The sequence below is a fragment of the Bubalus kerabau genome, chromosome 1, assembly GCF_029407905.1.
Source record: "Bubalus kerabau isolate K-KA32 ecotype Philippines breed swamp buffalo chromosome 1, PCC_UOA_SB_1v2, whole genome shotgun sequence".
In the NCBI taxonomy this organism is placed as follows: domain Eukaryota; kingdom Metazoa; phylum Chordata; class Mammalia; order Artiodactyla; family Bovidae; genus Bubalus; species Bubalus kerabau.
Genome location: NC_073624.1, coordinates 57,889,383 through 57,913,355, shown reverse-complemented (window position 1 = coordinate 57,913,355; position 23,973 = coordinate 57,889,383). Strand labels below are relative to the sequence as shown.

At 38.1% G+C, this 23,973-nt stretch overlaps 1 protein-coding gene across 2 annotated transcripts in view; it reads left to right on the top strand.

Annotated features, from left to right (window-relative positions):
- SCYL2 (SCY1 like pseudokinase 2) overlaps nt 1–23,973 on the top strand; it is a 56,543-nt gene that overhangs the window by 7,518 nt on the left and 25,052 nt on the right. For both annotated transcript variants that reach the window (XM_055576162.1, XM_055576153.1), the window contains exons 2-5: nt 4,967–5,171; nt 12,699–12,856; nt 21,054–21,198; nt 22,822–22,971. In XM_055576162.1, the coding sequence (XP_055432137.1) occupies nt 4,995–5,171; nt 12,699–12,856; nt 21,054–21,198; nt 22,822–22,971 (630 nt within the window). In that variant the 5' untranslated portion in view covers nt 4,967–4,994. The remainder of the gene's footprint in view (nt 1–4,966; nt 5,172–12,698; nt 12,857–21,053; nt 21,199–22,821; nt 22,972–23,973) is intronic.

Below are 23,973 nucleotides of genomic sequence, written 5' to 3'. Positions count from 1 at the left end.
GAGTGAAGTCTGTGGAACTCCCCTGGCTAAGCCCAGCTGGCCTTCAAGGCCACATGCTCTGGGGCTTCCTCCTCCCAGTGTGCTAGAGCTCTGGACTGGGGAGCCTAATGTGGGGCTCAGAGCTCACTCCTGTGAGAGAAGCTGTGTAATAAAATTTTTCTCTAGTTTGTGGGGAAATATCTCGTATCCTGGGGGAGTAAGAGATTTGATTATATTGTGAGTCCACTCCTCTTACCCGTCTTGTGGTTCTATCTTTATGTCCTTAGTTGTAGAGGATCTTTTCTGGTAGATTTCAGTCCTTTTCAGTGGATTGTTTTGATTTTGATGTGCTCAAGAGAGGAGATGAGCTTAGGTTCCTTCTATTCCACCATCTTGGCCATTCCTCCCTTCAAAATGGTAATTTTGAAATTTCCATGTTCAGTTGTCTGTTTCTAAAATATAAAAGTAGTCTTTTTAAAAAAGTATTTTCATATTCTGCCTTCATGCTAACTTAAATATTAATTCCAGTAGCTGTTTTTGTGGATTACTTCTGACTTTCTCTGTGTATGATCATGTTATTGAGAATACAGAATTTTACTTCTTCTCTTCCTTCCTGTAGATATTCAGAGATACCATTTATCAGGTTGAGGAAGCTCCTTTCTGTTCTTAGTTTGCTGAGAGTTTTTATACTGAATGAGTTTTGACTTTTGTCAAAAAAATTTTTTCTGCCTTAACCTAGTTATTGTTGTTCAGTAGCTCAGTTGTGTCTGAATGTTTACAACCCCATGGACTACAGCTCGCCAGGCCTCTGTGCCCTCACTATCTCACCGAGTTTGTTCAAACTCATGTCCATTGAGTCGATGATGCCGTCCAACTATCTCATCCTCTGTTGCCCCCTTCTCCTGCCCTCAGTCTTTTCCAGCATCAGGGTCTTTTCCAGAGAGTCTGCTCTTTGCAAATGGTGGCTGAAGTACTGGAGCTTTCAGCTTTAGCTTCAATCCTTCCAATGAATATTAAGGGTTGATTTCCTTTAGGATTAGCTGGTTTGATCTCCTTGCAGTCCAAGGGACTCTTAAGAGTCTTCTCCAGCACCACAGTTGGAAAGCATCAATTCTTCAGTGCTCAGCCTTCTTTATGGTCCACCTCTCACATCCACAAACGACTACTGGAAAACCATAATTTTGACTATATGGAGCTTTGTCGACATAGTGATGTGTCTGCTTTTTAATATGCTGTCTAGGTTTGTCATAACTTTTCATCCAAGGATCGAATGTCTTTTAATTTCTTGGCTGCAGTCACCCCATACTCAACAGTCAACCCATCTAAGCTTGGAGTTCTGTTTGTGGTAAGAGTTGTAGTTATGAAATGCATTTCTTTTACTGGATTGGCCAGAAAGGTCATTCGGGTTTTTTCTGTAACATTTTACAGGAACTATAGGGTTATTCTGACTTTCTCTTCAGTTATGGTAGTTGTACCTTCCAAAGAATTTTTTCACTTTATCCAAGTTGTTGAATTAATTGGCTGGCATAAGATTGTCCATAATATAATACCTGATTGATTCAGAATCTATAGAATCTGCAAGGGATTAGCGTCTGCAGGATTTCCTCTATTTACAATAGTGGTCATTTGTGTTTTTAAAAGTTTTCTTAATGTAGTTAGAGATTTATCTTAAAAAAGTGTGTGGCTTCATTGCTTTTCTTTTTCATTTCTCTTATTAAATTGAATTCAGTCTATTCCATTTAAGTCTATTCTTTATTTTCTTCTTTCTACTTTTAAAATTTATTTTGAGTTTAATTCTCTTCTTTTTTCTAACTTCCTAAGTTGGAAACTTATACCATTGATTTTGAAATTTTTTCCCCTAATATAAACATTTAAAGCTATGAATTTCCTACAAGGCATGCTTTGCCTACATACCACAGATTTCTCAATTTTGTTCATTTCCAGATACTTTAAATTTTTTTCTGTGATTTCTTTTTTAACCCTTGAGTATTTAGAAGTGTTGTTTAATTTCCAGGTGTTTGCATTTTTCTAGATATTTATCTATCACTGACTTCTAGCTTAATTTCATTGTCCTTGTTGAGCATATTTTATATTATTCCAGTAGTTTCACTCATTTTGAGACTTGTTTTATGGTCCAGCATATAGTCTATCTTAGTGAATATACCATGTACCTATGAAAACAAAATTCATTCTGCTTTTGTTGAATGGAGTGTTTTAGGTTACTTGATTTGTTGTTGTTAAGTCGCTAAGTCGTGTCCTGCTCTTTTGTGACCCCATGGACTATATAGCCCACCAGGCTCCTGTGTCCATGGGATTTCCCAGGCAAGAATACTGTAATGGATTGCCGTTTTCTTTCTCCATGGGATCTTCCCAACCCAGGGACTGAACCCACATCTTCAGTGTTCAGGACTTCTACATCCTTACTGATTTTCTGTCTTTTTGGTCTTTCTGTCCATCAGCCACTAAGAATGGATCTGTGAAGTCTCCAGATACACTTGAAGATTTGTCTGTTTCTTCCTTCAGTTCTATTAGTTTTTGCTGCATTTATTTTGAAGCTCTCTTAGTTCAGTATGTACACATTTAGGATTGTTATATCTTCTTGAGAATTGACAACTTTGTCACTGTAAAGTGTCCCTCTTTGTCCTGAAGCCTGTTCTGTCCGTTATTAATATAGCCACTCCAGCTTGGTATATTTTCACATTTTTAAACTTAGTTGCAGCATGTGGGATCCAGTTCCCTGACCAGTGTAAGCCCAAGTCTTAACCAGTGAACCACCAGGGAAGTCCCCATTTTTAAACTTTTAAATCATCCTATAAAGTGGGTTTCTTGTAAACAGTGTATAATTGAGTCTTGCTTTTTTAATATAGTTTGATAGTCTCAGTCATTTAACAGGGCTTTAAATCATTTACATCTAATGTAGTTATTTATATGGTTGGATTTAACTCTATCTTGTTCAGTTCAGTTCAGTAGCTCAGTTGTGTCTGACTCTGCGACACCATGAACTGCAGCACACCAGGCCTCCCTGTCCATCACGAACTCCCGGAGTTTACCCAAACTCATGTCCATCGAGTCAGTGATGCCATCCAGCCATCTCATCCATTGTAGTCCCCTTCTCCTCCTGCCCCCAATCCCTCCCAGCATCAGAGTCTTTTCCAGTGAGTTAACTCTTCGCATGAGGTGGCCAAAGTACTGGAGTTTCAGCTTTAGTATCAGTCCTTCCAAAGAATACCCAGGACTGATCTCCTTCAGAATAGACTGATTGGATCTCCTTGCAGTCCAAGGGACTCTCAAGAGTCTTCTCCAACACCACAGTTCAAAAGCATCAATTCTTCGGCGCTCAGCTTTCTTCACAATCCAACTCTCACATCCATACATGACCACTGGGAAAACCATAGCCTTGACTAGACGGACCTTTGTTGGCAAAGTAATGTCTCTGCTTTTGAATATGCTGTCTAGGTTGCTCATAACTTTTCTTCCAAGGAGTAAGTGTCTTTTAATTTCATGGCTTAAATCACCATCTGCAGTGATTTTGGAGCCCAGAAAAATAAAGTCTGACACTGTTTTCCCATCTATCTGCCATGAAGTGATGGGACCAGATGCCATGATCTTCGTTTTCTGAATGTTGAGCTTTAAGCCAACTTTTTCACTCTCCTCTTTCACTTTCATCAAGAGGCTTTTTAGTTCCTCTTCACTTTCTGCCATAAGGGTGGTGTCATCTGCATATCTGAGGTTATTGCTGTTTCTCCTGGCAATCTTGATTCCAGCTTGTGCTTCTTCCAGCCCAGCGTTTCTCATGATGTACTCTGCGTATAAGTTAAATAAGCCCGGTAACAATATACAGCCTTGACGTACTCCTTTTCCTATTTGGAACCAGTCTGTTGTTCCATGTCCAGTTCTAACTGTTGCTTCCTGGCCTGCATACAGGTTTCTCAAGAGGCAGGTCAGGTGGTCTGGTATTCCCATCTCTTTCAGAATTTTCCACAGTTTATTGTGATCCACACAGTCAAAGGCTTTGGCATAGTCAATAAAGCAGAAATAGATGTTTTTCTGGAACTCTCTTGCTTTTTCCATGATCCAGCAGATGTTGGCAATTTGATCTCTGGTTCCTCTGCCTTTTCTAAAACCAGCTTGAACATCTGGAAGTTCACGGTTCACGTCTATCTTGTTACTTACTTTCTATTTTTCACGTTTGTAATTTGTTTTTTTTCTTTTCCTATTTTTTAAAAAATTAACTCAGTTTACTGAAGGGTTCCATTTTATTTCCACTATTGGCTGTTTAGGTTTGTCTCTTTATTATTTTAGGTATTGCTCTAGGGTCTGTAATATGTCTTTAATGTGCCACAGTCTAACTTCAAATGATATTATACTACCTCACATAAAAGAATATTTCAAAAATATACTTTCACTTCCCCTCTCTTATCCTTGGTTTGTCTTGTCATATTTTTACTTTTACATGTAAGTGCAATACATTTTTGCCATTTTTTCTTTAAATGATTAGCTATCTTTTAGAGATAATGTAAGAGAAGTTTTTTATATACCTGAATAATTTTTACTTTTAGAGTCCTCCATTCCATTTGTAGATTCAGATTTCCAGCTGGTATAGTTTAGTATAACAGTAGAGCCTTTCAGGTTTCGTATAGTTATTTTTACTGAGAAGAAAGATTCAGACCCTCTGTACCACTTCAAGTCTTAAAGGGTCTTATAATATGCACCGTTATTATATAGTTGAGCAATGTTGACGTTAGCGTCAAGTGTGACTGTGTCTTTTTCCTTATTAGTCTGTGACAGTTAAGGTTGAAGCACAGTTTGGCTCCTAGACTCAAGTATATTGGGTTCTCTGAAGGCAAAACTAACATATACCTTTGTCTGTTTAGGATTATTTTGCTTGTTGTTTGGGGTATATTAAACTTTCAAAGTAAGTAATGAATAAGTGCTTAAAGAAGCAAGAACCAATGATCACTGCTCTCCTATACTTCTATGTTTCTAGGTAACTATAACTACCCAGAACTGCAGCCATGGAGTCCATGCTAAATAAGTTGAAGAGTACTGTTACAAAAGTAACAGCTGACGTCACTAGTGCTGTGATGGGAAATCCTGTCACTAGAGAATTTGATGTTGGTCGACACATTGCCAGTGGTGGCAATGGGCTAGCTTGGAAGATTTTTAATGGCACAAAAAAGTCAACAAAGCAGGTAAGTTTTAATTTAGAGTTCAGCTGGAAAAAAAACACACATGCTAATAATGACCATACTGTGCATGTACGCATTTTTATTTTAAGAAATGCTGAAAGTAATCGGTTTTTAGTTGTCATTTCATTCATCTAAGGAAGTCATAGAAAACAAGTGCTTTTAAACATGCCCTTGAATGTCCTAGTTACAAACACATTATTTGATGTATCAACTCATCTTGTGATTTAATTTTGTTTACTTAATAACAAACATATCAGTTGAGCAAATGAGTGTATTAGATATTTAGCAAAATGTTTTAGAATAAAAATTCCCATGTTCCTTTTATCTTTATCAATAAGTTATGACATACTACTCAGTTCAACTTTTTTAATGTTAAGTGCATTCTTTTTTTAAGCACTGTTACTTCCCTCTTTTCTTCTACAGTCTTTCAGAAAATAGACTTCTGTAATATTTTTTCATGTTTATTAACCTGTTAGTTTTTACCATCAAAGGGCGATACATTTGTGGGATATAATCAGTAGTATGTTTTGGGGTATATTGATTTAAAAGTTATTTGGAGACTGTTCTTTTAGTGAAGAGTAGTTTGAGTTGTATTTTTATTAATTTAAGAAACCAACAGATAGTGCTGAGAAACGTGGAGGATTGTTAAAATTTACTAATCACTTTCTTTTGGAATTGTTGAAGAATTGGAAAATCTCCAGGTTTAAAAGCTGTATGGAAATATATTCTTTAAAAAGAAAAATTAGTTTCCAAAAGTACTTCACTTCCCTATATGTGAAACATATAGACTTTAAGACATGTGGGGTTTATTACACATATTTTCCAATGAGTATCAAAATTGTATAATTGTAGGTATACATTATGACTTTTCCAAAATCACATTATTCCCAAATAAGTATATTAAAGACTGAATTGGCTTTGGTTATCCTTTTATGAAGGAGGAGTCTTGGTCCTGTGATAGATTGCTGGTATGTGGTTTGACCTTAAATCTTGTTTTTATTCCCATTTGTTTGGAAGTCCTTAAGTCCAAAGTTGATCTGTACCTTAGATATTGATTGGTCATTTTTGACCATTGTTTTCACTTTCACCAGCAGCTCATCCAAAAAATAATGGTTCCTTGAGTATTGACTACTTAGAAAGCTATAAATGAAATCATGAAGTTATGTAAATGACCAACCTCCAATGCCAGTACAAATTGTTTTTATAATCAGTTATGTAAAGGAAAAGTGAAAGACTACCACATTTACTAAATTTTGCATTGTTTATTAAGAATGCGATAACCTAATAGTGTCTTTGTCCTTAATCAAAAGTGTTCAGGGTGTTTGTGTTTATATCATTAGTTCATATGCTGAAACCGTCTACTATTGGCGCTTCTGTTGTTGCCATAGAACGTGAGAACCAGGCACAAATAATAGATGATTGCTTAGATATTGCACGTTAATATAGCATTTCTCAGTGGCTGACTTTCAGAACTGAGTTCTCTTATGAAACTATACTGTACTCCTTTTTTTTTTCTGACAAAATTATTGCTTTGAGGGAAAAAGTAGTTTGAGACTATATCATTGCTCTCTGTGGATATGATTTTGAATTTTCTTTCTTTGCCTCTTTCAAACCTCAGAGGTCAGAACTCGAGTATCTTGTCTGGAATGCTGATTGGTTGCTTAAGGAAGGGCTGAGTGTCTAACCAGCTTGGCACTGAAGCCTCATTTGAATTTCTCCCTTAATTGAAAAATGTTAATTCTTTTTTCAGTAGCCTCATATTTATTAAAAGAGAATCAGAGAAAATAGATAATCTAGAGCTGTACTTAATACAGTATTGGTAGCCATACAATACTTATGGCTTTTTCAATTAATTAAAATTAAGATTAAATTTAGTTTTTCTGTTGTTGCACTGATCACATTTCAAATGCTGCATTGCCACATGTGGCTAGTATTACCATATTGGACAATGCAGGTATAGAACTTTCTATCATCGCAGAAAGTTCTGTGCTGATTTTAGAGAAACTGGGAGAAAAATAATGGAAAAGAATACTCTTTGTCCTTTTCTTCCCTCTTAAAGTGACAATGAGGCTGAAGGAATCTTGCCTACCCTCTCAGCTTTTTTTTACTTAGCATATACTGTACTTGATTGTAGTTGTGTTTATAGCAGAATGAAAGTGAAGTGAAAGTGTTAGTCACTCAGTCGTGTCCAACTCTTTGTGACCCCATGGATTGTAGTCTGCAAGGCTTTTCTCACCATGGGATTCTCCAGGCAAGAATACTGGAGTGGGTAGCCATTCCCTTCTCTGGGGGATCTTCCTGACCCAGGGATTGAACCTGGATCTCCCACATTGCAGACTGATTCTTTACCATCTGAGCCCCCAGGGCAGCCCTTATAGCACGATATATTATCTTAAATTTGACTTCGAGGTAAACATCAGGTAAGATACTTTGGGCTAGGAGATTCTTATATCTGGTTTTAATAGTTAAAAATAAGAAAGTGTTTTCTCTTGTTACATGGCAGTGAAATTAATACTGCTGCTGCTAAGTCACTTAAGTTGTGTCCAACTCTGTGCGACCCCATAGACGGCAGCCCACCAGGCTCCTCTGTCCATGGGATTCTCCAGGCAAGAACATTGGAGTGGGTTGCCATTTCCTCCTCCAGTGCATGAAAGTGAAAAGTGAAAGTGAAGTCACTCAGTCGTGTCCGACTCTTAGCGACCCCATGGACTGCAGCCTACCAGGCTCCTCCGTCCATGGGATTTTCCAGGCAAGAGTACTGGAGTGGGGTGCCATTGCCTATGATATTCAAACTATTGCATTTAAAGTTTACATCTTGTTCTTTCCTCCATTTCACATTTTACTGTTTTTTACATGATTTTCAAAAAGTATCCTAATTTCACATTGTATTAAAAAAAAAACCCACAAAAAATACAGCAGTATTTCCAAGTAAAAACAATCCTTATATTAGTATTTTTAGGGTTTGTATACATAGCCCTTTGAGGGATATCTATGTATTTTTTCCTAGGATTGGTTATTGCAAGTTCACATTCAGATCAGTCGCTCAGTCGTGTCTGACTCTTTGCGACCCCATGAATCGCAGCACGCCAGGCCTCCCTGTCCATTACCAACTCCCGGAGTTCACTGAGACTCACTTCCATCAAGTCAGTGATGCCATCCAGCCATCTCATCCTCTGTCGTCCCCTTCTCCTCTTGCCCCCAATCCCTCCCAGCATCAGTCTTTTCCAATGAGTCAACTCTTCGCATGAGGTGGCCAAAGTACTGGAGTTTCAGCTTTAGCATCATTCCTTCCAAAGAAATCCCAGGGCTGATGTCCTTCAGAATGGACTGGTTGGATCTCCTTGCAGTCCAAGGGACTCTCAAGAGTCTTCTCCAACACCACAGTACAAAAACATCAATTTTTCGGTGCTCAGCCTTCTTCACAGTCCAACTCTCACATCCATACATGACCACAGGAAAAACCATAGCCTTGACTAGACGAACCTTTGTTGGCAAAGTAATGTCTCTGCTTTTCAATATGCTATCTAGGTTGGTCATAATTTGTCTTCCAAGGAGTAAGTATCTTTTATTTTCATGGCTGCAGTCACCATCTGCAGTGATTTTGGAGCCCAGAAAAATAAAGTCTGACACTGTTTCCACTGTTTCCCCATCTATTTCCCATGAAGTGATGGAACCAGATGCCATGATCTTCGTTTTCTGAATGTTGAGCTTTAAGCCAACTTTTTCACTCTCCTCTTTCATTTTCATCAAGAGGCTTTTGAGTTCCTCTTCACTTTCTGCCATAAGGTTGGTGTCATCTGCATATCTGAGGTTATTTTATATTTCTCCCGGCAATCTTGATTCCAGCTTGTGCTTCCTCCAGTCCAGCGTTTCTCATTATGTGCTCTGCATATAAGTTAAATAAACAGGGTGACAATATACAGCCTTGACGTACTCCTTTTCCTATTTGGAACCAGTCTGTTGTTCCATGTCCAGTTCTAACTGTTGCTTCCTGACCTGCATACATATTTCTTTAGAGGCAGGTCAGGTGGTCTGGTATTCCCATCTCTTTCAGAATTTTCTACAGTTTATTGTGATCCACACAGTCAAAGGCTTTGGCATAGTCAATAAAGCAGAAATAGATGCTTTTCTGGAACTCTCTTGCTTTTTCCATGATCCAGCGGATGTTGGCAATTTGATCTCTCGTTCCTCTGCCTTTTCTAAAACCAGCTTGAACATCAGGAAGTTCACGGTTCACATATTGCTGAAACCTGGCTTGGAGAATTTTGAGCATTACTTTACTAGCACGTGAGATGAGTGCAATTGTACAGTAGTTTGAGCATTCTTTGGCATTGCCTTTCTTTGGGATTGGAATGAAAACTGACCTTTTCCAGTCCTGTGGCCACTGCTGAGTTTTCCAAATTTGCTGGCATATTGAGTGCAGCACTTTCACAGCATCATCTTTCAGGATTTGAAATAGCTCAACTGGAATTCCATCACCTCCACTAGCGTTGTTCGTAGTGATGCTTTCTAAGGCCCACTCGACTTCACATTCCAGGATGTCTGGCTCTAGGTGAGTGATCACACCATCGTGATTATCTGGGTGGTGAAGATCTTTTTTGTACAGTTCTTCTGTGTATTCTTGCCATCTCTTCTTAATATCTTCTGCTTCTGTTAGGTCCATACCATTTCTGTCCTTTATCAAGCCCATCTTTGCATGAAATGTTCCCTTGGTATCTCTGATTTTCTTTCCCATTCTGTTGTTTTCCTCTATTTCTTTGCATTGATTGCTGAAGAAGGTTTTCTTATCTCTTCTTGCTATTCTTTGGAACTCTGCATTCAGATGTTTATATCTTTCCTTTTCTCCTTTGCTTTTCGCTTCTCTTCTTTTCACAGCTATTTGTAAGGCCTCCACAGACAGCCATTTTGCTTGTTTGCATGTCTTTTTTGTGCGGATGGTTTTGATCCCTGTCTCCTGTACAATGTCATGAACCTCATTCCATAGTTCATCAGGCTCTCTATCAATCAGATCTAGACCCTTAAATCTATTTCTCAGTTCCACTGTATAATCATAAGGGATTTGATTTAGGTCATACCTGAATAGTATAGTGGTTTTCCCTACTTTCTTCAATTTAAGTCTGAATTTGGCAATAAGGAGTTCATGGTCTGAGCCACAGTCAGCTCCTGGTCTTGTTTTTGCTGACTGTATAGAGCTTCTCCATCTTTGGCTGCAAAGAATATAATCAATCTGATTTTGGTGTTGACCATCTGGTGATGTCCATGTATAGAGTCTTCTCTTGTGCTGGAAGAGGGTGTTTGTTATGACCAGTGCATTTTCTTGGCAAAACTCTATTAGTCTTTGTCCTGCTTCATTCCGTATTCTAAGGCCAAATTTGCTTGTTACTCAAGGTGTTTCTTGACTTCCTACTTTTGCATTCCAGTCCCGTATAATGAAAAGGACATCTTTTTTGGGGTGTTAGTTCTAAAAGGTCTTGTAGGTCTTCATAGAACCGTTCAACTTCAGCTTCTTCAGTGTTACTGGTTGGGGCATAGACTTGGATTACTGTGATATTGAATGGTTTGCCTTGGAAACGAACAGAGATCATTCTGTTGTTTTTGAGATTGCATCCAAGTACTGCATTTCGGACTCTTTTGTCACATTAGTAGATGATTAATTAAAATTTTCAGATTACATACAACTTTAAAATTTTTAACTTAAATGTTTGAAACCCTCTGAGAAGAGTTGTTAGAACAGCACTTAAAAAACTGATGAAAAAAGAACATATTTATGAATTCTGGAATATAGCAAGATAAGAAGACTTGGTAAACACAAAGTTTCTTGTGCCTGGTTACTTGTGCTTTCGTTGAACCTGATTGGACATCTGTATTATTATTCTGTCTTTATGCTTCCAAAAACCAATTTCTGCTGCTCTTTATTATTTTTAAAAGACATTCATTGAAGAAGTAGCTCATAGTGAATAATTTAGCAAAGTGAAATTAAGATTTCCTAAGAATCTTCATGGCAAGTGTATATTTTGTAGTAAAATAAAGTTCTTAGGCTAGTTTTGTATATAAAATGCGCCATTGAGATTTTTTAAAGTTATTATCTAGATAAACTTAACCAAATACAACATGTTAACATGTGGAAATGGATAGATCTTCAATTATAGTTCATTAGCACTTGAAGCTACTATTTAGTCATAAGTACTATTTAGTTTCCTTTTTGAGTGTTTATTTAAAGCAGCTCTTACTTCCTAACCATTAGTCTTTCTTCAATCTCTTTCTAGAGATGCTATAAAATAACTCTTGTAATGTCTAGTAGATAATTGCTGGGCTTAGAGTTTATTCTGCTATATTTCTCTTAAAGCTTTGAAACTGACTTAGTCTTTTTACAGTGTAGCATATTTAGGGTTATAATGGTTATACAAACATAGACAGGATAGGAGTTTTATACAGATGATATGTGTTACCAGAGGGGGTAGTATAGTGAAGTAGTAGAAGCAAGACACAAACTAGAGATTAGGTGATAATCTCTTCCGTTGAAAAGTTTTGAGGTACAGGCTAAGTTTTCTTTTAGAAAATCAATATGAGGCCTAAAGTTTAGTTAACTAGTCACTACTTTGTTGACATTGGTTAATTTTAATTAACTATTTGGACCAAAGAAAATATTTTAAGATAGTTGATAACCTATTCTGATCTGAAATCTTTCATCTTTGACCTGAGACAATGAATGGATGCCTCAAGAGAGTGTGTTGTTTCTTTTTCTTTATGAACTGTAGTGTTCTTCCTTCAGAGAGGTGAATCCGTAGGAGCTCAGAAGTCACATCTTTTTTTAAAGACTTAAAATATCTTGAAAAAATAAACACATTTAAATTAGATGCATTTTAAAATGTGTTAGAACACTTACTAAATAAGATTGTATGCATGAATAGTGAGATAGGAGCTTGAACTTGTAGGTCATTTGTTTTTAGTTCAAAATAATATTACATAATGTTCTTAGCTCCTGTTTGTTCTGTGTCTCAAACTGATCGAAAGAGCTAATATTGTGTGTGTGTGTGTATGCCAGGCTAACTTATAAAGGCAGTATATATGTGAGTGCTATTTAAAGCTCTCACTCAAATAGTTTCCTGGAGGCATATATCACATTTTGTTGTTGTTCAGTCACTAAGTTGTGTCTGACTCTTTTGAGACCCTGTGGACTGTTGCCCGCCAACCTCCTCTATCCATGGGACTTCCCAGGCAAGAATACTGGAGTGGGTTGTCATTTCCTTCTCCAGAGGATCTTCCCAACCCAGGTATTAAACCCGTGTCTCTTGTGTCTCTTGCATTGGTAGGTGTACTCTTTACCACTGCACCAACTGGGAAGCCTGAATCTTATACCTTTAAAAATCTTTAAGTTTAGTAATTGTGAAGAAACCAACTTTTTGATATCAAAAAAGTATTACAATGGTGCTAAAATTTGCATAGCATTACGCATTTGTAGATAACGCATAGCTCAAATTTTATTACTTTTATATATTCTTGATTAAAATTACACATTTCTTTTACTAGGAAGTGGCTGTTTTTGTCTTTGATAAAAAGCTGATTGACAAATATCAAAAATTTGAAAAAGATCAAATCATCGATTCTCTAAAACGAGGAGTCCAGCAGTTAACTCGACTACGACACCCTCGACTTCTTACTGTCCAGCATCCTTTAGAAGAATCCAGGTAAATTTTTTATGAAAACTTACATTAGAGACTTCCTAAAAAAATAGTTTTAAAAAAACCCTTTATATTTGCATTCTATCTGTGCAACATACTTTCAGTGAAAAATTTTTATAAACTTTGAGAGTTGAGTTCTTATGGATTAATTCTTTAAAATTTACTTGCATGTGCTATGTATATATCTCTTTTTGAAGTATTAATAAGAGTTTTCCCTACATTTGCTGTGAGTCTCTATGTGTTTATTCTATGCTCAAGACTACATTACTCCAAGTGGAAGCTACAAGAGAAGTCTCTGCCTGAAAGAAGTGGTTCTTGTTAATTTACTAGAATTCATTGTGCCCTTTTCATTGATTCAGTGTTCACAGGTTGTTTTTAATGTGTGTTCCCAGGTAGTGCTGTTCTGGGTGTTTAACTTTTTACTAGGCCCTGTATGTCAGCCCATAGCTCTCAGTTACTCCACTATCTGACCCTGCAGCTCCCTTTATACTGATTTAAATACTGCAGAACTTGAGCTTTATTGGCATTCATGAAGAGAGATAATTCAGAGGTTACTTTAAGGCATTTTCATGGCGAGGTGTAAAAATTACAGTAGCATTGATGGAAATAGGAACATGTTACAGAAGAAAAAAGTAACTTCCAGTTTTTAATGACTTAATAATGTGGAAATGACACTGGAATCATCCAAAAGAAATGTGCTATAGAACAGTAAGCCAGACAAAAGGTCAGAGTGGTGATGTCTATGGAGGTGAATTACATAGTGGTAGTGAAATCGCTCAGTTGTGTCTGACTCTTTGCGACCCCATGGACTATACAGTCCATGGAATTCTCCAGTCCAGAATATGGAGTGGGAAGCTGTTTCTTTCTCCAGGGGATCTTCCCAACCCAGAGATCGAACCCAGGTCTCCCGCATTACAGGTGGATTCCCAGCTGAGCCACAAGGGAAGCCCTAGTAACATAGAGGCATTAATTAAAACCATGAAAAAAATGAATTTCAGGAGCATGAATCAAAAGAGCAGAGTAGTGATGACAGAACTTAAAAAGGGGAAAGAAGGGCCAGGGAAAGAAGCTGGAGCAGAAATGCCATATGTGTTGTATGGCAGGAGAAAAATTGGCATTGTGTTATGGGAGCCAAATAAGGGAAGAAAGGACTCCCTAACACTGGAGACCACCTAATAAAAAGGAAAGACAGGCTGAGAAGGACCATTGCATTTGGCTAGGGAGAAGTTATTAGTGATATTCAGTAATTTCAGTAGGATGGCAGTTTGGAAGCTAGAAAGGAACCCAGCAGAGAAGACATCATTATGTGAATCAAATCCCATAGAAGGAACTAAAAGGAAATTTCAGGAGGATAGTTATGAATCACTAATATACTGAGGTAAAGTAAAGGAAAAGGAGATCATTCATGTTAAATGAACTTTGCTTTTTTTCAGGTAGAACATGGATCATAGATGAGTAGTGGGTAAAAGAATGAGGAGTTAATATAAGAGGGCTATGAAGGGATATTCTTGAATGTTAAAAAATAAAAGAGCAAGGTTAAGTATATTATGTCTTTAGACGATGAGTTTATGAAGTCTTGGATTTTGTATTGTTGCTTCAGCTTCTGACAGAAGCAAGAGAGTAAAAGAAACCAGTGATGGTAACTACAGGGTTAATAAGTGTTTGCTCAGTAAAGGGTAGTAAGGATGATTGTTGACGCAGTAGGGAAAAAGAAAGGGGTAAAGTGTTGTCAGGACTGAATACTTCAGACTTGTTGAATAAAGTTACTGGGAAGCTAGATTAGGTGGTGGTAGTAAAAGGTAGGAGATGAATGGTTAGTAAATACCTGTGGTTGGGGAAGATGGTCCTTGAGATGGGCTATGGTGCTTCTGGTGTGTAACTGTTTGTATTTGTAACAATGATGGAAATAAATATTCATGAAAGATAATAAGGCCTTCAAACTTGAAGAATAACTATGAATATTGATATGGCCAAGGATGATTCTGAGGACAAGACAGCAAAGGAAAAAAATTATAGTTGGTAAAATAAATGAGTCCTGGGAATCATTGAAAACTGTAGACAAACCCTAGGAGTATTTGGCAGTTTTCCTCCAGTACAGTTCAGTGAAGGAAAGCCTGGTGTCCGCTGTGTTAATAAGCTTAGTGAGGGAGTGAAGAGCAAGATCAGGATCATTATCTTTCATGATAACTGAGCTGGCAGGACAGTGTAACTTTCTCCTTCAATCTAAGCAGCTCTGTCTTTATCTCTTATACATGTTGAACTTCTGCATATGCTTTCATTTGAAAAATAGGTTCAAGGTGAAAAAAAAAGTTACTCAGTACTACTGACAGAGGGAATAGCAGAAAGCATGTTTGCCATTTAGCAATCACTGTCTAGGTGCAGAGGCTTGGGATAGCTTTGTTACTCTGCTGCCTTATAGTTCTTCATTACCATAGCCTAAGCCCGAAGGCATGAAATGTTAGGACTTGAAGTCTCAGACACTTGGTAATTATAGTAGCAATTGTAAGCATTTATTGAGCTTATATTTTAGTCAGCATGTTATGTATCTCACATGCATTTGATCTTCACGGTAACCCTTCATGGTGGTCTTGCATCACCATTTTACAAATGGACAAAGTGAGACTCAAAGTGTCTAAGTGAGACCAACAAAGAATAAGGATTCTGGGACTTGAAGTTGAGTATTTGTCTTCAGAGCTTGAGTTCTTGATCATTAGTCTACAAGGCTTATTGAATGGCAGAAAGTGAAGAGGAACTAAAAAGCCTCTTGATGAAGGTGAAAGAGGAGAGTGAAAAAGTTGGCTTAAAACTCAGCATTCAGAAAACGAAGATCATAGCATCTGGTCCCATCACTTCATGGGAAATAGATGGGGAAACAGTGGAAACAGTGTCAGACTTTATTTTTTGGGGCTCCAAAATCACTGCAGATGGTGACTGCAGCCATGAAATTAAAAGACGCTTACTCCTTGGAAGACAAGTTATGACCAACCCAGATAGCATATTGAAAAGCAGAGACATTACTTTGCCAACAAAGGTCCGTCTAGTCAAGGCTATGGTTTTTCCTGTGGTCATGTATGGATGTGAGAGTTGGACTGTGAAGAAAGCTGAGCACTGAAGAATTGCTGCTTTTGAACTGTGGTGTTGGAGACGACTCTTGAGAGTCCCTTGGACTGCAAGGAGATCCAACCAGTCCATTCTGAAGGAGATCAGCCCTGGGATTTCTTTGGAAGGAATGATGCTAAAGCTGAAACTCCAGTACTTTGGCCACCTCATGCGAAGAGTTGACTCATTGGAAAAGACTCTGATGCTGGGAGGGATTGGAGGTAGGAGGAGAAGAGGACGACAGAGGATGAGATGGCTGGATGGCATCACTGACTCGATGGACGTGAGTCTGAGTGAACTCCAGGAGTTGGTGATGGACAGGGAGGCCTGGCATGCTGTAATTCATGGGGTCGCAAAGAGTTGGACACAACTGAGTGACTGAACTGAACTGAACATTTTCTGAATTTCTAAACATTCTTATAATCAAAAAACAATAGAGAATCCCCTGGCCATCCAGTGGTTAGACTCTGAGCTTCTAATGCTGACAGCCCAAGTTCAATCCCTGGTCTGGGAACTAAGATGCCGCAAGCCACGCAGTATGCCCAAAGCAATACAAAAAAAATCAAGAATGCTAATTTTAAAAATTAGAAACTTGTGACACCTTTAAAAATGACAGATAAAAACAAAGCTGCTCTGAGATTTAGGTTGTCATGAGGCCAGTCACTCCAACCAGTATCTGGACCTAACTGCCTGGCCCTGAAATCTTCCACATGGACCTCCTAGTGAGCTCCCTCAGCTCCAGGTGTGTCCATGGGCTGTGCTCTGAACAGAACATCATATCTCCTGGCCCCTCGGCAACCTGGGGGAGCCTTGTTGATTCTCTGCACATGGGCTCCATAGTCATTTCCAGTCAGTTCAGCTCAGTTCAGTCGCTCAGTCATGTCCAACTCTTTGCGACCCAGTGGACTGTAGCACACCAGGCTGTCCATCACCAAATCCCGGAATCTACTCAGACTTGTGTCCATTGAGTTGTTGATGCCATCCAACCACCTCATCCTCACTGTCCCCTTCTCCCACCTTCAATCTTTCGCAGCATTAGGGTCTATTCAAATGAGTCAGTTCTTCCAATCAGGTAGGTGGTGGAAGTATGGAGTTTCAGCTTCAGCATCAGTCTTTCCAGTAAATATTCAGGACTGATTTCCTTTAGGATGGACTGTTTGGATCTCCTTGCAGTCCAAGGGACTCTCAAGAGCCTTCTCCAACACCACAAGTCAAAGCATCAATTCTTCAGTGCTCAGCTTTCTTTATAGTACAGCTCTCATATCCATACATGACTACTGGAAAAACCATAGCTTTGACTAGACAGACCTTTGTTGGCAAAGTAATGTCTCTGCTTTTTAATATGCTGTCTAGGTTGGTCATAACTTTTCTTCCAAGGAGCAAGCGTCTTTTAATTTCATGGCTGCAATCACCATCTGCAGTGATTATGGAGCCCCCAGAAATAAAGTCTGTCACTCTTTCCATTGTTTCCCCATCTATTTGCCATGAAGTGATGGGCCCAGATGCCATGATCTTAGTTTTCTGAATGTTGAGCTTTAAGCCAACTTTTTCATTCTCCTCTTTCACTTTCATTAAGAGGCCCTTGAGTTCTTCTTTGCTTTCTGCCATAAAAGCGGGGTCATCTGCATATCTGAGGTTATTGATATTTCTCCCGGCAATCTTGATTCCAGCTTGGGCTTCATCCAGCCCAGCGTTTCTCATGATGTACTCTGCATAGAAGTTAAATAAGCAGGGTGACAATATACAGCCTTGACGTACTCCTTTTCCTATTTGGAATCAGTCTGTTGTTCCATGTCCAGTTCTAACTGTTGCTTCCTGAGCTGCATATAGATTTCTCTGGAGGCAGGTCAGGTGGTCTGGTATTCCCATCTCTTTCAGAATTTTCCACAGTTTATTGTGATCCACACAGTCAAAGGCTTTGACGTACTTGATAAAGCACAAGTAGATGTTTTTCTGGAACTCTCTTGCTTTTTTGATAATCCATCAGATGTTGGCAATTTGATCTCTGGTTCCTCTACCTTTTGTAAAACCAGCTTGAACATCTGGAAGTTCTCAGATCACATACTGTTTAAGCCTGGCTTGGAGAATTTTGAACATTACTTTACTAGCGTGTGAGATGAGTGCAATTGTGTGGTAGTTTGAGCATTCTTTGGCATTGCCTTTCTTTGGGATTGGAATGAACACTGACCTTTTCCAGTCCCATGGCAACTGTGGAGTTTTCCAAATTTGCTGACATATTGAGTGCAGCACTTTTACAGCATCATCTTTTAGGATTTGAAATAGCTCAACTGGAATTCTATCACCTCTACTAGCTTTGTTCATAGTGATGGTTCCTAAGGCCCATTTGACTTCCCATTCCAGGATATCTGGCTCTAAGTGAGTGATCACACTATCATGGTTGTCTGAGTCATGAAAATCTTTTTTGCATAGTTCTTCTGTGTATTCTTGCCACCTCTTCTTACTATCTTCTGCTTCTGTTAGGTCCATACCATTTCTGTCCTTTATTGTGCCGATCTTTGCATAAAATGTTCCCTTGGTATCTCTAATTTTCTTGAAGAGATCTCTAGTCTTTACCATTCTATTGTTTTTCTGTATTTCTTTGCATTGATTACTGAGGAAGACTTTCTTATATCTCTCCTTGCTGTTCTTTGGAACTGTGCATTCAAATGGGTATATCTTTCCTTTTCTCCTTTGCCTTTAACTTCTCTTCTTTTCACAGCTGTTTGTAAGGCCTCCTCAATCAGCCATTTTGCTTTTTTGCATTTCTTTTTCTTGGGGATGGTCTTGATCCCTGCCTTTTGTACAGTGTCACGAACCTCTGTCCATAGTTCATCAGGCACTCTGTCTATCAGATCTAATCACTTGACTCTCACTTCCACTGTGTAATCATAAGGGATTTGATTTAGGTCATACCTGAATGGTCTAGTGGTTTTCCCTACTTTCTTCAATTTAAGTCTGAATTTGGCACTAAGGAGTTCATGATTTGAGCCACACTCAGCTCCTGGTCTTGTTTTTGCTGACTGTGTAGAGCTTCTCCATCTTTGGCTGCAAAGAATATAATCAATCTGATTTCAGTATTGACCATCTGGTGATGTCCATGTGTAGAGTCTTCTCTTGTGTTGTTGGAAGAGGGTGTTTGCTATGACCGGTGTGTTCTCTTGGCAAAACTCTATTAGCCTTTGCCCTTCTTCATTCCGTACTCCAAGGCCAAATTTGCCAAATTTCCAGGTGTTTCTTGACTTCCTACTTTTGCATTCCAGTCCCCTATAATGAAAAGGACATCTTTTTTGTGTGTTCGTTCTAGAAGGTCTTGTATGTCTTCGTAGAACCGTTCAAGTTTTCATCTTCTTCAGCATTACTGGTCAAGGCATAGACTTGGATTACTGTGATATTGAATTGTTTGCCTTGGAAGTGAACAGAGATCATTCTGTCATTTTTGGTATTGCATCCAAGTATTGCATTTCGGACTCTTTTGTTGACTATGATGGCTACTCCATTTTTTTCTAAGGAATTCTTGCACACAGTATTAGATATAATGGTCATCTGAGTTAAATTCACCCATTCCAGTCCATTTTAGTTTGCTGATTCCTAAAATGTCGATGTTCACTCTTGTCATCTCCTGTTTGACCACTTCTAATTTGCCTTGATTCATGGACCTAACATTCCAGGTTCCTATGCAATATTGCTCTTTACAGCATTGCCAGTCACATCTACAACTGGGTGTTTTTGCTTTGGCTCCATCCCTTCATTCTTTCTGGAGTTATTTCTCCACTGACCTCCAGTAGTATATTGGGCACCTACCGACCTAGGGAGTTTATCTTTCAGTGTCCTGTCTTTTTGCCTTTTCATACTGTTCATGGGGTTCTCAAGGCAAGAATACTGAAGTGGTTTGCCATTCCCTTCTCCAGTGGACCACATTTTGTCAGAACTCTCCACCATCACCCGTCCATCTTGGGTGGCCCTTCAAGGCATGGCTCATAGTTTCATTGAGTTAGACAAGGCTGTGGTCCATGTCATCAGATTGGTTAGTTTTCTGTGGTTGTGGTTTTCAGCCTGTCTGCCCACTGATGGAGAAGGATAAGAGGCTTATAGAAGCTTCCTGATGAGATAGACTGACTGAGGGGGAAAACTGAGTCTTGTTTTGATGGGCGGGGCCATTCTTAGTAAATCTTTAATCCAATTTTCTGTTTTGGGTGGGGCTGTGTTCTCTCTCTGTTATTTATCTGGGGCCAAACTATGGTGGCCGCAAAGAGTGGGACAGGACTGAGCGACTTCAGCTTCAGTTTCAGTTTCAAACTATAGTGGAGGTAGAATATAATAAAGATAAAGGTGACTTTCTTCAAAAGGTCCCATGCAGGCACTGCTACACTCAGTGCCCCCAACCCTGCAGCAGGCCACTGTTGACCCATGCCTACGCCAGAGACTTCTGGACACTCCCACCCACTCACCACCCAGAAACAGGACACCCCTCAGCCCCTGGCCAGCACTCAGCATGCACACCTCTCCTAGCAATGTGTTATGGAGGATAAGTACCAGAGCTTGCAAAGTACCAGAGGAGGCCCCACGGGATACCATGTTTCCTAAAGCAAGAACAAAAAGATAATTCACATTGTTTCTAGGTGCAAAAGACAGTCCAAAAGATGCAAAAATAACATGCTCTTCCAGGGCTCCAACAACTCACAAAGGTCTCAAGTGACATAATTCAGGGACGCGCCCCCCACCGCCTCCCCACCAACATCCAGATATTTGTTCTTAACAGTAAAAAAAAGAAATGTGGCCGGCTTGTGTGAACTCGAACTATGTCCTGATGACTCTTGCTCCAGAGGCATCTGGGAAGTCTATAGTTTCCTGTGAGCATATTCTGAAAATTATAGCCTTAGAAATAAGGGTAATATAACAGTATTCTAAATTAATGTATTGGTTTTCCATAAAGAATATCAATTATTCAAAAAGCACAGTGGTAATTATCCAGTGTAATTCATATACAGAGCTTCCTGACTTTGTTAGTCTAAGTATGTTATAGTAATGGTGAAAATAAATCTAAACTTGTCTACCTTCTTGATAGTTAAATAGGACCACTCATATTTTTCTTTTTTTAAAACAGGGACTGCTTGGCGTTTTGCACGGAACCAGTTTTTGCCAGTTTAGCCAATGTTCTGGGTAACTGGGAAAATCTACCTTCCCCTGTGTCTCCAGACATTAAGGATTATAAACTTTATGATGTAGAAACCAAATATGGTTTGCTTCAGGTATGTATTTTTATTCATCGCGTGGATGGAATATTTTCCTTCCAAAGTATTTTTATAGCCATTTCAAATTTAGCCATATAAACTGCTTTATGTAAACCTTTGCATCTTTTTAGTAATTTAAAAATCATTTTTATGTTCTAGAATTTCTCTACAGTTTATTGTTAGGCTTAAATTGTATTTTGAATGTATGAAACATAACATTAGTAACCTTTGGAGAAGAGCACTTGTTGATTGGTGGGTGTGTGGTTCCTTTTTTATTTTTTTGAGTTTTAAACCTTCAGAATGCATCTCATAAGTCCATTTCACTTTTGCTGATTTCCTTCCTGTACTTACCAAAATATCTTCAGCTTTATAGACTAAATTTATACAGTAGATTCTTTGTTTTGGGGACAGAGATAATTTTGTTCATTATTTTTAACAGCTTTATTAAGGTATAGTTAATTAGCATACAGTAAACTTCACATATTTAAAAATACACAGTTATTAAGTTCCCAGGTAGAACCATCACTGCAGTAAAAATAATGTACGTATCCATGACCCTCCAGAGTGTCCTCATACCTATTGTAATCTTTACCTCTTTCTCCGTGCTACCTTTCTGTCTCTCATCCCAGGAAACCACTGACCTGCTTTCTGTCACTATGAATTAGTTTGTATTTTCTAGAATTTTCTAAATGAAATCATACAATATGTACTGTATTTTTGGCTGGGCTTCTTTCAATCAGTCAAATTATTTTGATATTCATTCATATAGTTGTGTTTATCAGTACTTCTTTTTATTGCTGAGTAGTAGTCCGTAGAATGGCTATACCATAGTTTGCTTGTCCATTCACTCATTGACAGTCATTTGGGTTGTGTGTTTTGGGCAAATGTGAATAAAGCTGCTATGAACATTCATGTACATGTTCTTGATGGACATTTAATTTCACTTCTCTTGGTTAATTACCAGGGAGTGGGGTGACTAAATCAAACAGTATGAATATAGTGCATATTCTAAGAAAATGAAAAACTGTTTCAGAAATGGTAATACCATTTTGCATTCCCATTGCAGTATATAAAAGTTACATATTTTTTCACATCTTTCCAAAACTTGGTATGGTTGGTCCTTTCAAATCCAGTCTTCGCTTTTTGTTAACAAATACCATGGTGATCTCAGGCACAAATATAAAATTATCAAATATTAATCCAAAGTAAGAATGAGTGAACATCAGTTTGAAAACTGAGCACAATAATAAGAAAAACTTAATTTCAATGTGGAGTGTAAGTATAAAAAATATTAAGAATTAGAATCAAATTTACGAAGGTATTTCTTGATATTTACTGTTAACTCAGAAACCAGATTCTCTCACTTTTCAAACTCAGGAACTGAATAAATTTGGAACACAAAGTCTTTTCTTTTGCTTTTGTGTATGTAGAAAGGAACTTAAATAAGTAGTTGCTCTCTGTTTTGGGAGTTTTTCTTGCTAATGCTTAGAATGCTCTGGCAACTTTCTCTACACGTTTGCATTTATGAAATTTAATAACCTGACAAGTAAAAATTTTTATTGGGAGAAACAGCAAATTTGATTAGTATGAGACATTTATTAATGTACTTGAATGTAAAAAAACTTTTATTCCCATTTACAGGTTTCTGAAGGATTGTCATTTTTGCACAGCAGTGTGAAAATGGTTCATAGAAATATTACACCTGAAAATATAATTTTGAATAAAAGTGGAGCCTGGAAAATAATGGGCTTTGATTTTTGTGTATCATCAACCAATCCTTCTGAACAAGAGGTAATAAAGGTTTTATTCTTCTAATTTTTTTTAAAGCTCTGAAAATTTTTGAATTGCATCTGAAATAAATTACAGAATTTATATGTCTAATGATGAGATGATTGGATGGTATCACCAACTCAGTGGACATGAGTTTGAGAGTAGATAGATAGTAGAGGACAGAGAAGCCTGTGCTTAGTTGCTTAGTCGTGTCTAACTCTTTGTGACCCCATGGACTACACAGTGTGCCAGGCTCCTCCATCCATGAGAGTTTTCAGAAAAGAATACTGGAGTGGGTTGCCATTTCCTCCTCCAGGGGATCTTCCCAACCCAGGGATCTAACTTGCATCTCTTATGTCTCCTACACTGGCAGGCAGATTTTTTACCACTGGCGTCACCTGGGAAGTCTGATAAATGTGTATAAATAGGCTTTGTGGTACAATGGTATGTTTAAATTTATAGCTTTACAGAAAATTTCTAATGTTCATTGTACCTACAAATATTTAGTACACTAATTCCACACTAATGTTACTTGAGAAGAAGGTGCTAGAGTTAAGCAAATTTGAGCACTTTTGGGTTAGGTTGGTTTTTTCCCCCTCAGAATGTCAGATGCAGGAACAAACATTGTGAATTTAGCAGTGTTTCCCCAACTTATTGAACCACAGAATCTTGTTTAGGGAGCATGATAGCAACAGTAGCAGTGACAGTTATGGCTAATGTTTATTGAAGCTCTTTCTAAACACTACCTGTGTATTTACTTATTATCCTTGCAACAACTCAGTGAGGTATAGGAATAATACAGATGAGCAACTTAGACTCACAGAATGAACTAACCTGCTTTAAGTTTAGGCAGGTGGTAAGCAGTAGAGCTAAGATTTGAACCCAGTTTTTCTGGCTAAAAAGCACCTGTTACTTAGTGATTATAAAACCTACCTATTTATACTTAGGAAAACACTGCAATATTTCGTTTTTACTATGTAGTTGTTAAAGAAACTATGATTTGACCTAAGATATATTTGTAAC